This window comes from Sinohyriopsis cumingii, chromosome 12 (assembly GCF_028554795.1).
Source record: "Sinohyriopsis cumingii isolate HCF-2022 chromosome 12, ASM2855479v2, whole genome shotgun sequence".
Lineage (NCBI taxonomy): Eukaryota > Metazoa > Mollusca > Bivalvia > Unionida > Unionidae > Sinohyriopsis > Sinohyriopsis cumingii.
This window is the reverse complement of record NC_142972.1, coordinates 6,195,047-6,209,146: the sequence shown is the minus strand read 5'-3', so window position 1 is coordinate 6,209,146 and position 14,100 is coordinate 6,195,047. Positions and strand designations below refer to the sequence as shown.

The window sequence follows — 14,100 nt, the reverse complement described above, 5'->3', positions numbered from 1 at the left end:
ATTTCCGTCCTAACATCAAGAATGACAGGTTAACGGGAACACGTGTTTTTTAATGAATCTTTCTTAACAGCATAAGACACTAAATTAATGTTAATGACTGCACTTGATTTGAATAAGCAGAAAAAATGAGCGTTCAAATTATTTTACGAGATGAGATATAATCACATTGAATCTCTCTCTCCCTCACTCCCTCTCTCTCTCTCCCTCTCTCTCTCTCTCTCTCTCTCTCTCGCATTGAATTTGCTTTGACATTAGGCATATACTCGCTTATCCTTCCGATTATTTATACTCTCTCCAATTTAAAACACAAAAGCATCAAGGATATAAAAATGTACAAACTTTTTGTTTTACTTCATTCATTAGTTTATATTTTCTAACTTGAATTTCGCCAGATGTCCTTAACAGTATCACTGTCAATTTTCTGGTTTTTCAAACTAAACGGTTAAACGGTACCAGCTTTTGCGACTAAACCAATCTATTTTTCAATCCAGATGCATGAAAGAATAAGAAAAATCAGGTCTCAACTTTTTTAATATTTTCTACTTGGCTTGATTTCTCCAACTGAAATGAGTGTGCAATTCCAGAAATGTATTGTTTTTAGTACATGTAAGACTAGTACTAATAATATTAGTACCCTTACTCATACCTCGTGGACAAATCAAGTTGAGGCTATGACATCCTAGCTACATGTAAGACCTGACACTGATGTATATGTTGTGGGCGTCAAGGTCTTACAGCCTAACTAACGGCGCCGTGTAGCATGTTTTGATGTCAACTAACATCATTATGAAAATCAAATTTTCAGGAATATTTCAAACAACTTACAACTAAAATAACGACACTATTAGCACCTAAACAAAATCAACATGTGCTATGTCCTACATGTAGGACTATGTTTTTAGAAAAACATGGTCCCACATAATTACATGATAATGAATAAAGTATAAAACTCTCGATTGTGCTATAAAATATGTTTAAAACTTCAGCTTGAATTTAGAATGAATAAGTCACATTTGATATCAGTCTGGTGAGTAATGTATACAGAAGTGCTTATAGTCCTGAGGAGTGTGGGTCTTAAAGTTAGCAGTCAGGGAATAAGTAAATAAAGACACAGTCCTTCAGGATATTATATATGTCAATTTGGTGTTCTTTGCTGTAAACGAACATATATTTAGTTTCCAGTTTTAATATGATTATGGGAAATGATCAATCAACAGATGCCATGTAGATTCTAGGTTATGCAAGGGATGTTACTCTGATATCAAGATACAGTAATACACTTTAAAAATATTTGTACGATGGCATATACTTGTCCAAATATTAACATCTTGATGTATATGCTGCATAAATTGTAAATCAATTTGAAAATCAGATGCTACTTCATTGGCTTTCATTCAGTTACCTATATCCTCCAACAGCTGAAACTTGTCTGAAACAACTAAAACAATGCATATGTAACCACTTGTGATGGGGCATGACATATGTAACCACTTGTGATGGGGCATGACATATGTAACCACTTGTGATGGGGCATGACATATGTAACCACTTGTGATGGGGCATGACATCAGGATTGTTGGTGAGAATTGGCACACCAGCATGAGCATGTCAACCACAGACTGTTTAAACAACAAAAAGTAATAAATATTGTGCATCAAAGCTTGTAAGTCTACACCTGTCAGTTGTGAAACCACCAGAAGAAAAAAAATGCCCTTCCTATATGATCTCTTGCTTCTTGACAAGTATAGTAATCATGTGATCTGACTCTTGCATAAACGTTGGATATTACCAAATGACAAACTGCTTAACCAATTTGTTAGTGATATAGATTTTAACACGTTAACCCCTGGTAACGAGTTTACTTGGCAGGAGGTAGCAGCCTACTGCTGAGCTCTGTAGCGTCAATGTCATGTGTGATACACTAAAGTGGGTAGTATTATAGAATGGTAGACAGATTTAGCTCTACAATGATACCAAATAATCTGGAAGTTCTAGTTGCACTACAAAATACAGAGGGAAAAACCTCACTTTTAGGACCCGATTTTTTTCCACCCAAAATTCACCCATGGTCGGAATCTGATTTTGTGTCTGGATTTTAGACTTTTGGGTCTCAGATCTAAGGCAGACTGGTATGAACTGCAAACAGACAGATGAACCTTTGCAAAAAGTAGGATAAGATGGGCATTTGGAATAAAGAGTGGTCTCGATACAAAAACTATGTCCATTAAGCAAAAAAAATATTTTTAAAAAATCCAACTTTTACCCTTCTGCTCATGCGCAAGCCAAATAGCCAATGAAAAACAATGTTTCTAACACAACTACGCATTATGTTAATGGAGAATCACCTGGAAGTTGATTTATTAGGATTTATTCAGAAATATCTTTCAAAATGTGTTTCCTACTTGAATTTCAGGTGAAAACGACAAAAACCTCCAGGGGTTAATGTGTTAAGAAGATATAGATTTTATTTGAGAACATGGGGTACAGCTGTGTTTTGAAAAAGTGAAATTTATTGGTGCATTTTTAAAATATTATACTCACTGGCAGTTCTGACATTTTCTGAAAATAAAACTGGTGATGCAGAACTAGTAACTTACGGTCATTCAGTGTATATAGAATAAGCATATGATTGGTTGTGTTCTGCAGAAAATCACCAAAAACCTTGAATACAACAATACCAAAGAACCACTGATATCGTAGGAAGCTACCATACCCTTTTCCGTACCTCCTAATCATTTTTATGAAATCAAACAAAGTTTAGACCTGCATTAAAACTGTTTCATTTGTGATGATAAACAAATTTCTGTATAATATATCCATGTTTGATTTGTACTAAACCCAGTATTTTTTTAAAATGTATAGTTTCCATAATAAGGGGGAGATAACTCAATGACTCTTTCCCATTACTGTGATGCAACAAGCAAAAATATTGGCAACATATTAAAAAGGCCTTCTCACAACTCTATCTTACTCTGAGACATTTTTGATTTAAATTGTTTCATAGATAGTTTCTGATCAAGTTCCACAATGACATTTAACTGAAGAAATTCAGAGATAACCTGCACTGAAATTAATAAAAGAAATGTATTGGGGTCCTGTTAGGTCATATTTGAATTGACCTTTAACTGTTTTAAATCGAGGACCAGTTTGATACCCAATATGTTACAACCTTTATTTTTGGTATTTGCTACTTCACAAGATTGATATGATGCATAAATTAGCGTCTTTTGTTTTTCAAATAAAAAATAATACAGAGAGTCTAAAATATTTTTGTTTTAAAACAAAATGGTTTTTAACAATTAAATGTCTCATATCACTCACATTCTACTCAGTTTAAAAGTCGCACCTTCAGTATTAAAGTAAATTTTGCATTGATACTATGGGTTTATGCTTCTTGACATTTTTTTCTCTGGTACTGTGGGAATATTCTGGTAGAACTGGAATATGTGAAAGAAACCAGCATTAATGGTTAGATAAGTCCTTGTCATGAATATACATTATATTGAATAGAGGACTAAATTCATACAAGTATAATCTTGCTGTGACACTATATTAGTTTAAATAAAAGTGAATACATTAATTTACAAAGAAATAGTAACACTATTTTGTTTGAATGATTGTTTATTGTGTTGGGGTTTAACTACAAATACAGACTTGAGGACTTAATAATGTTGTTACTTCCAAAATTATTGTCAGTATGTTTTTGTTTTTCATGGTGTTGGTTTTTGTAGTCTTGTCATTGTGTATGTTTTTTAATGTAAAGCACTAAGTGCTTCTAAAGATTAGATTCTTTACTAAGTTCACATTATTAAGTAAGAACTGATTGCATAGAATAATTGTTGGCACTTTATGTCAAATATCCAACATACATAGTTAGCAACCAGTAATTTCAGCTTGTCTAGCAGACATGTTCAGCAAATACCACCATTTTTGGGGCATTATATCTATGGGTATTTATAAAGTTTAGCAGTTCGTCTTCATCAAGTGAGGTGGAGTAATCAGTTTGGCTATATTCAGATGTGACCGCTCTGGTGGCTTAGTGGTTAGATCGTCTGCCTTGGATGCGGGAGGTCATGGGTTTGATCCCCGGCCGAGTCATACCAAAGACTTATAAAAATGGTACTAACAGCTGCCTCGCTTGGCACTCAGCATCAAGAGGTTAGGATAATGTGACTGGGTGGGACATCATGCTACATGTCTGCGGCATGATGCCCCAGTGCTAGACATCACTATAAACTATCACACTGCAGACATAGCGATATGACTGAAAAATTGTTAAAGCTATGTTAAAAATCCAAGTCACACACACACACAGAGGATTTGATACTACTCATTTATCTGTATGCAGATAAGATTTAACGCTACTCACTTGGCCATTTTCAAATAGTATGTGATGCTACTCATTTGGCCTTATGCAAATAGGATTTAACGCTTCTCATTTGGCCATATTTAAATATGATTTGATGCTACTAATTTATCCATATTCAAATAAGATTAAACGCTACTCACTTGGCCATTTTCAAATGGTATGTGACGCTACTCATTTTGGCCTTATGCAAATAGGATTTAACGCTTGTCATTTGGCCATATTTAAATATGATTTGATGCTACTAATTTATCCATATTCAAATAAGATTTAACGCTACTCACTTGGCCATTTTCAAATAAGATTTAACGCTACTCACTTGGCCATTTTCAAATAGTATGTGACGCTACTCATTTGGCCTTATGCAAATAAAATTTAATGCTTGTCATTTGGCCATATTTAAATATGATTTGATGCTACTAATTTATCCATATTCAAATAAAGATCTAACGCTACTCACTTGGCCATTTTCAAATAGTATGTGACGCTACTCATTTGGCCTTATGCAAATAAAATTTAACACTTGTCATTTGGCCATATTTAAATATGATTTGATGCTACTAATTTATCCATATTCAAATAAGATTAAACGCTACTCACTTGGCCATTTTCAAATGGTATGTGACGCTACTCATTTTGGCCTTATGCAAATAGGATTTAACGCTTGTCATTTGGCCATATTTAAATATGATTTGATGCTACTAATTTATCCATATTCAAATAAGATTTAACGCTACTCACTTGGCCATTTTCAAATAAGATTTAACGCTACTCACTTGGCCATTTTCAAATAGTATGTGACGCTACTCATTTGGCCTTATGCAAATAAAATTTAATGCTTGTCATTTGGCCATATTTAAATATGATTTGATGCTACTAATTTATCCATATTCAAATAAAGATCTAACGCTACTCACTTGGCCATTTTCAAATAGTATGTGACGCTACTCATTTGGCCTTATGCAAATAAAATTTAACACTTGTCATTTGGCCATATTTAAATATGATTTGATGCTACTCATTTATCCATATTCAAATAGGATTTAATGCTTCTCATTTGGCCATTTTCAAATAAGATTTAATGCTACTCACTTGGCCATTTTCAAATAGTATGTGATGCTACTCATTTGGCCTTATGCAAATAAAATTTAACGCTTGTCATTTGGCCATATTTAAATATGATTTGATGCTACTAATCTATCCATATTCAAATAAGATTTAACGCTACTCACTTGGCCATTTTCAAATAGTATGTGACGCTATTCATTTGGCCTTATGCAAATAAAATTTAACACTTGTCATTTGGCCATATTTAAATATGATTTGATCCTACTCATTTATCCATATTCAAATAGGATTTAACGCTTCTCATTTGGCCATATTTAAATATGATTTGATGCTACTAATTTATCCATATTCAAATAAGATTTGACGCTACTCACTTGGCCATTTTCAAATAGTATGTGACGCTACTCATTTGGCCTTATGCAAATAAAATTTAACACTTGTCATTTGGCCATATTTAAATATGATTTGATGCTACTCATTTATCCATATTCAAATAGTATGTGACACTTCTCATTTGGCCTTACGCAAATAAAATTTAATGCTTGTCATTTGGCCATATTTACATATGATTTGATGCTACTAATTTATCCATATTCAAATAAGATTTAACGCTACTCACTTGGCCATTTTCAAATAAGATTTAACGCTACTCACTTGGCCATTTTCAAATAGTATGTGACGCTACTCATTTGGCCTTATGCAAATAAAATTTAATGCTTGTCATTTGGCCATATTTAAATATGATTTGATGCTACTAATTTATCCATATTCAAATAAAGATCTAACGCTACTCACTTGGCCATTTTCAAATAGTATGTGACGCTACTCATTTGGCCTTATGCAAATAAAATTTAACACTTGTCATTTGGCCATATTTAAATATGATTTGATGCTACTCATTTATCCATATTCAAATAGGATTTAATGCTTCTCATTTGGCCATTTTCAAATAAGATTTAATGCTACTCACTTGGCCATTTTCAAATAGTATGTGATGCTACTCATTTGGCCTTATGCAAATAAAATTTAACGCTTGTCATTTGGCCATATTTAAATATGATTTGATGCTACTAATCTATCCATATTCAAATAAGATTTAACGCTACTCACTTGGCCATTTTCAAATAGTATGTGACGCTATTCATTTGGCCTTATGCAAATAAAATTTAACACTTGTCATTTGGCCATATTTAAATATGATTTGATCCTACTCATTTATCCATATTCAAATAGGATTTAACGCTTCTCATTTGGCCATATTTAAATATGATTTGATGCTACTAATTTATCCATATTCAAATAAGATTTGACGCTACTCACTTGGCCATTTTCAAATAGTATGTGACGCTACTCATTTGGCCTTATGCAAATAAAATTTAACACTTGTCATTTGGCCATATTTAAATATGATTTGATGCTACTCATTTATCAATATTCAAATAGGATTTAACGCTTCTCATTTGGCCATTTTCAAACAGTATGTGACGCTACTCATTTGGCCTTATGCAAATAAAATTTAACGTTTGTCATTTGGCCATATTTATATATGATTTGATGCTACTCATTTATCCATATTCAAATGGTATGTGACGCTTCTCATTTATCCATATTCAAATAAGATTTAAGGCTTCTCACTTGGCCATTTTCAAATAAGATTTAACGCTACTCACTTGGCCATATTTAAATATGATTTGATGCTACTCATTTATCCATATTCAAATAGTATGTGACGCTTCTCATTTATCCATATTCAAATAAGATTTAACGCTACTCACTTGACCATTTTCAAACAAGATTTAACGCTACTCACTTGGCCATTTTCAAATAAGATTTAACGCTACTCACTTGGCCATTTTCAAATAGTATGTGACGCTTCTCATTTGGCCTTATGCAAATAAAATTTAACGTTTGTCATTTGGCCATATTTAAATATGATTTGATGCTACTAATTTATCCATATTCAAATAGTATGTGATGCTACTCATTTGGTCATTTTCAAATAGTATGTGACGCTACTCATTTGGTCATATTCAAATAGTATGTGACGCTACTCATTTGGTCATTTTCAAATAGTATGTGACACTACTCATTTGGCCATATTTAAATATGATTTGATGCTACTCATTTATCCATATTCAAATAGTATGTGACGCTTCTCTTTTGGCCATATTTAAATATGATTTGATGCTACTCATTTATCCATATTCAAATAGTATGTGACGCTTCTCATTTGGCCATATTTAAATATGATTTGATGCTACTCATTTATCCATATTCAAATAGTATGTGACACTACTCATTTGGCCATATTTAAATATGATTTGATGCTACTCATTTATCCATATTCTTATAGTATGTGACGCTTCTCATTTGGCCATATTTAAATATGATTTGATGCTACTCATTTATCCATATTCAAATAGTATGTGACGCTTCTCTTTTGGCCATATTTAAATATGATTTGATGCTACTAATTTATCCATCTTCAAATAGTATGTGACGCTACTCATTTGGTCATATTTAAATATGATTTGATGCTACTCATTTATCCATATTCAAATAGTATGTGACGCTTCTCATTTGGCCATATTTAAATATGATTTGATGCTACTAATTTATCCATATTCAAATAGTATGTGACGCTTCTCATTTGGCCATATTTAAATATGATTTGATGCTACTAATTTATCCATATTAAAATAGTATGTGACGCTTCTCATTTGGCCATATTTAAATATGATTTGATGCTACTAATTTATCCATATTCAAATAGTATGTGACGCTTCTCATTTGGCCATATTTAAATATGATTTGATGCTACTAATTTATCCATATTAAAATAGTATGTGACGCTTCTCATTTGGCCATATTTAAATATGATTTGATGCTACTAATTTATCCATATTCAAATAGTATGTGACGCTTCTCATTTGGCCATATTTAAATATGATTTGATGCTACTAATTTATCCATATTCAAATAGTATGTGACGCTTCTCATTTGGCCATATTTAAATATGATTTGATGCTACTAATTTATCCATATTAAAATAGTATGTGACGCTTCTCATTTGGCCATATTTAAATATGATTTGATGCTACTCATTTATCCATATTCAAATAGTATGTGACGCTTCTCATTTGGCCATATTTAAATATGATTTGATGCTACTCATTTATCCATATTCAAATAGTATGTGACGCTTCTCATTTGGCCATATTTAAATATGATTTGATGCTACTCATTTATCCATATTCAAATAGTATGTGACGCTTCTCATTTGGCCATATTTAAATATGATTTGATGCTACTCATTTATCCATATTCAAATAGTATGTGATGCTTCTCATTTGGCCATATTTAAATATGATTTGATGCTACTCATTTATCCATATTCAAATAGTATGTGACACTTCTCATTTGGCCATATTTAAATATGATTTGATGCTACTAATTTATCCATATTAAAATAGTATGTGACGCTTCTCATTTGGCCATATTTAAATATGATTTGATGCTACTAATTTATCCATATTCAAATAGTATGTGACGCTTCTCATTTGGCCATATTTAAATATGATTTGATGCTACTAATTTATCCATATTCAAATAGTGTGTGACGCTTCTCGTTTGGCCATATTTAAATATGATTTGATGCTACTCATTTATCCATATTCAAATAGTATGTGACGCTTCTCATTTGGCCATATTTAAATATGATTTGATGCTACTCATTTATCCATATTCAAATAGTATGTGATGCTTCTCATTTGGCCATATTTAAATATGATTTGATGCTACTCATTTATCCATATTCAAATAGTATGTGACGCTTCTCATTTGGCCATATTTAAATATGATTTGATGCTACTAATTTATCCATTTTCAAATAGTATGTGACGCTTCTCATTTGGCCATATTTAAATATGATTTGATGCTACTAATTTATCCATATTCAAATAGTGTGTGACGCTTCTCGTTTGGCCATATTTAAATATGATTTGATGCTACTCATTTATCCATATTCAAATAGTATGTGACGCTTCTCATTTGGCCATATTTAAATATGATTTGATGCTACTCATTTATCCATATTCAAATAGTATGTGATGCTTCTCATTTGGCCATATTTAAATATGATTTGATGCTACTCATTTATCCATATTCAAATAGTATGTGATGCTTCTCATTTGGCCATATTTAAATATGATTTGATGCTACTCATTTATCCATATTCAAATAGTATGTGACACTTCTCATTTGGCCATATTTAAATATGATTTGATGCTACTCATTTATCCATATTCAAATAGTATGTGACGCTTCTCATTTGGCCATATTTAAATATGATTTGATGCTACTCATTTATCCATATTCAAATAGTATGTGACGCTTCTCATTTGGCCATATTTAAATATGATTTGATGCTACTCATTTATCCATATTCAAATAGTATGTGATGCTTCTCATTTGGCCATATTTAAATATGATTTGATGCTACTCATTTATCCATATTCAAATAGTATGTGACGCTTCTCATTTGGCCATATTTAAATATGATTTGATGCTACTCATTTATCCATATTCAAATAGTATGTGACGCTTCTCATTTGGCCATATTTAAATATGATTTGATGCTACTCATTTATCCATATTCAAATAGTATGTGATGCTTCTCATTTGGCCATATTTAAATATGATTTGATGCTACTCATTTATCCATATTCAAATAGTATGTGACGCTTCTCATTTGGCCATATTTAAATATGATTTGATGCTACTCATTTATCCATATTCAAATAGTATGTGACGCTTCTCATTTGGCCATATTTAAATATGATTTGATGCTACTCATTTATCCATATTCAAATAGTATGTGACGCTTCTCATTTGGCCATATTTAAATATGATTTGATGCTACTCATTTATCCATATTCAAATAGTATGTGATGCTTCTCATTTGGCCATATTTAAATATGATTTGATGCTACTCATTTATCCATATTCAAATAGTATGTGACGCTTCTCATTTGGCCATATTTAAATATGATTTGATGCTACTCATTTATCCATATTCAAATAGTATGTGACGCTTCTCATTTGGCCATATTTAAATATGATTTGATGCTACTCATTTATCCATATTCAAATAGTATGTGATGCTTCTCATTTGGCCATATTTAAATATGATTTGATGCTACTCATTTATCCATATTCAAATAGTATGTGACGCTACTCACTTGGCCATACTATCACCAGATCATTAATTATAATTTGTACATTCTCATGGGTCGGTGGTTCTTTCCAGGGTTTTTCCCGGCTCCTTCCTCCACCATTAATACTGGCCGCCATATATAGCCTATCATGTGCTGAAAAATGGCGTAAAACCCTACAACAACAACAACAACAACAACAACAATTTGTACAAAGTTCGAAATGTAAACAATGCAGAGCTGACCAAAAAATGACTGCCATTGCAACTATATTGAAAAATGGCTGCCATTGCAACTACATTGAAAAATGACTGCCATTGCAACTTTATTGAAAAATGACTGCCATTGCAACTTTATTGAAAAATGACTGCTAATGCAACTATATTGAAAAATGACGGCCATTGCAACTTTATTGAAAAATGACTGCCATTGCAACTTTATTGAAAAATGACTGCCATTGCAACTATATTGAAAAATGGCTGCCATTGCAACTATATTGAAAAATGATGCCATTGCAACTTTATTGAAAAATGACTGCCATTGCAACTTTATTGAAAAATGACTGCCATTGCAACTTTATTGAAATATCTTCATTGCTCTCCCTGGGCGGTGATTGTTCAAATTATGAACATAAGCTTTACAAAATCATTAGATAGATAATCTAAATGGAGTCATCTTACACTACTTAATCATCACTGATTTTGATTTAAGATCCTGATGGAATGGACAGCAACGAAGACTTTGAGGATGAGGAAGAGGATGTTGATTGGGAGGAAGAGGAAGAAGATGGGGAAACCCCAATCCCAACCCAATGCCTATTTTGTGATTCAGTCTTGGACTCACCAGATGCTGTGTTTAAACATTGTGCATCCGAACATCAATTTGACATCAAGGAAGTATGCCAGATGTGGAATCTAGACTGCTTTGGTTACATCAAAATGATCAACTATATCAGGTTGAAGGTGAATATAGTCTTGATATCACAGTAGCTATTGGTTATTAATAGTCAGAATAAACTTTATTATATAAATATTGTATGAAGGAGACATTTCTAGTACTAGCACTTTCCTTTTAGGTCAAAAATACAGAAAGTCAGCGAAGTTTTATTGCTTTTTTTTTAGAACATTATGTGTTAATTAAAACTCCACTGCTTTGACTCCCACCAAATTTTGAAACTGAGTGCCAAAGTTAATGAGGCATTAGTCTGTGTACAAAATCACTGACTTCATTACCTCCTTTCATTTAGACTTGTTTTTTTGATGTCATATGTGACATCATCCTGGAAGAAGGCAAACAGCCATTACTGTAGAAGTGTATTGAGGAAATGGCAGTTTCAGGTGATATTTAATGACTTTTATGGTCACAGTTTGTGATTAAGAAAACTGAAAACAACCATTGTCTTCCTTGTTGAATGTTACTTGAGGAAGAAATTGATATGATCACAGAAAAAAATGACAGGGAAGTATCATTAAAAGCATTGCTTATTTGAAAATGTATTCCATGTTTTCTTACAATAATCACATCATCAGTGTTTCTTTGAAACTCTGAACAAGATTTTGCAACAACTTTAGTGTCACCTTTTGATTGAGTTATTGGCAAAAATTTATATGCTCTTTGTAACCTTGAAAGGGAGGAAAGTATATGCTCTTAACAAACTGAGATCATGCTAAAGCAGTGGAGTGAACTGTAATTTCCACAGGATCATATCCTATGATCTCCATTTCCACAGGTACCTATCCTATGATCTCCATTTCCACAGGTACCTATCCTATGATCTCCATTTCCACAGGTACCTATCCTATGATCTCCATATCCACAGATACCTATTCTATAATCTCCATTTCCACAGGTACCTATTTTATGATCTCCATTTCCACAGGTACCTATTCTATGATCTCCATATCCACAGATACCTATTCTATGATCTCCATTTCCACAGATATCTATTCTATGATCTCCATTTCCACAGGTACCTATTCTATGATCTCCATTTCCACAGGTACCTATTCTATGATCTCCATATCCACAGATACCTATTCTGTGATCTCCATTTCCACATATACCTATTCTATGATCTCCATTTCCACAGGTACCTATCCTATGATCTCCATTTCCACAGGTACCTATCCTATGATCTCTATTTCCACAGGTAACTATCCTATGATCTTCATTTCCACAGGTATGTATTCTATGATCTCCATTTCCACAGGTACCTATTCTATGATGTCCATATCCACAGATACCTATTCTATGATCTCCATTTCCACAGATACCTATTCTCTGATCTCCATTTCCACCGGTACATATTCTATGATCTCCATTTCCACAGGTACCTATTCTATGATCTCCATTTCCACAGATACCTATTCTATGATCTCCATTTCACACATGAATTGTGTTGTGTAAGAACATATATTTTGGAGTTTTCACATGTGAATGGTATTGTATAAGAACAATGGATTTGAGTTTTCGCATATGCACTATGTTGTATTAGAACAATGAATTTGGAGTTTTCACACATGAATTGTATTGCATAGGGACATTGAATTTGGAGTTTTCACACATGAATTGTATTGCATAGGGACATTGAATTAGGAGTTTTCATGTATGAATTGTATTGCATAGGGACATTGAATTAGGAGTTTTCACGTATGAATTGTATTGCATAGGGACATTGAATTAGGAGTTTTCACGCATGAATTATGTTGTACAAGAACAATGGATTTCAGTTTTCACATGAATTGTGTTGTATAAGAACAATGGATTTCAGTTTTCTCATGAACTGTGTTGTATAAGGACATTGAAATCAAGTTTTCACGCATGAATTGTGTTGTATAAGAACAATGGATTTCAGTTTTCACATGAACTGTGTTGTACAAGAACAATGGATTTCAGTTTTCACATGAATTATGTTGTACAAGAACAACTGATTTCAGTTTTCACATGAATTGTGTTGTATAAGAACAATGGATTTCAGTTTTCTCATGAACTGTGTTGTATAAGGACATTGAAATCAAGTTTTCACGCATGAATTGTGTTGTATAAGAACAATGGATTTCAGTTTTCACATGAACTGTGTTGTACAAGAACAATTCATTTCAGTTTTCACATGAATTGTGTTGTATAAGAATAATGGATTTCAGTTTTCACATGAATTGTGTTGTACAAGAACAATGGATTTCAGTTTTCACATGAACTGTGTTGTATATGAATAATGAATTTGGAGTTTTGAAGAATAAGTGTAAGCAGAAACTTATATATTCAACCTTTAAGTGTTTTTACAGGGAGGTTTGGAGGTATGTAACCTTTAAATGTTTTTACAGGGAGGTTTGGAGGGTTTGCAGTAAAATTTTCACTTCTCCATTGGACCCTCTGATATGAAGTGTTGCAAAGAAAAAGTTATCTCAGGATGGACTTATAATAAAAAGGGAACAAATTATCTGAAGCTTACAT

General features: G+C 32.5%; 1 protein-coding gene across 3 annotated transcripts in view; it reads left to right on the top strand.

Annotated features, from left to right (window-relative positions):
- Positions 1-4: 4 nt before the first annotated feature.
- LOC149785950 (protein arginine N-methyltransferase 3-like) overlaps positions 5-14,100 on the top strand; it is an 85,630-nt gene continuing 71,534 nt past the window's right edge. Inside the window, exons 1-3 of one of the 3 annotated variants that reach the window (XM_089976202.1) lie at positions 1,337-1,481; positions 1,569-1,579; positions 11,359-11,609. In XM_089976202.1, the coding sequence (XP_089832328.1) occupies positions 1,468-1,481; positions 1,569-1,579; positions 11,359-11,609 (276 nt within the window). In that variant the 5' untranslated portion in view covers positions 1,337-1,467. Of the gene's footprint in view, positions 29-1,336; positions 1,482-1,536; positions 1,580-11,358; positions 11,610-14,100 lie in introns of those variants that run through there. The other 2 variants (XM_089976204.1, XM_089976203.1) reach the window with 2 other exon arrangements.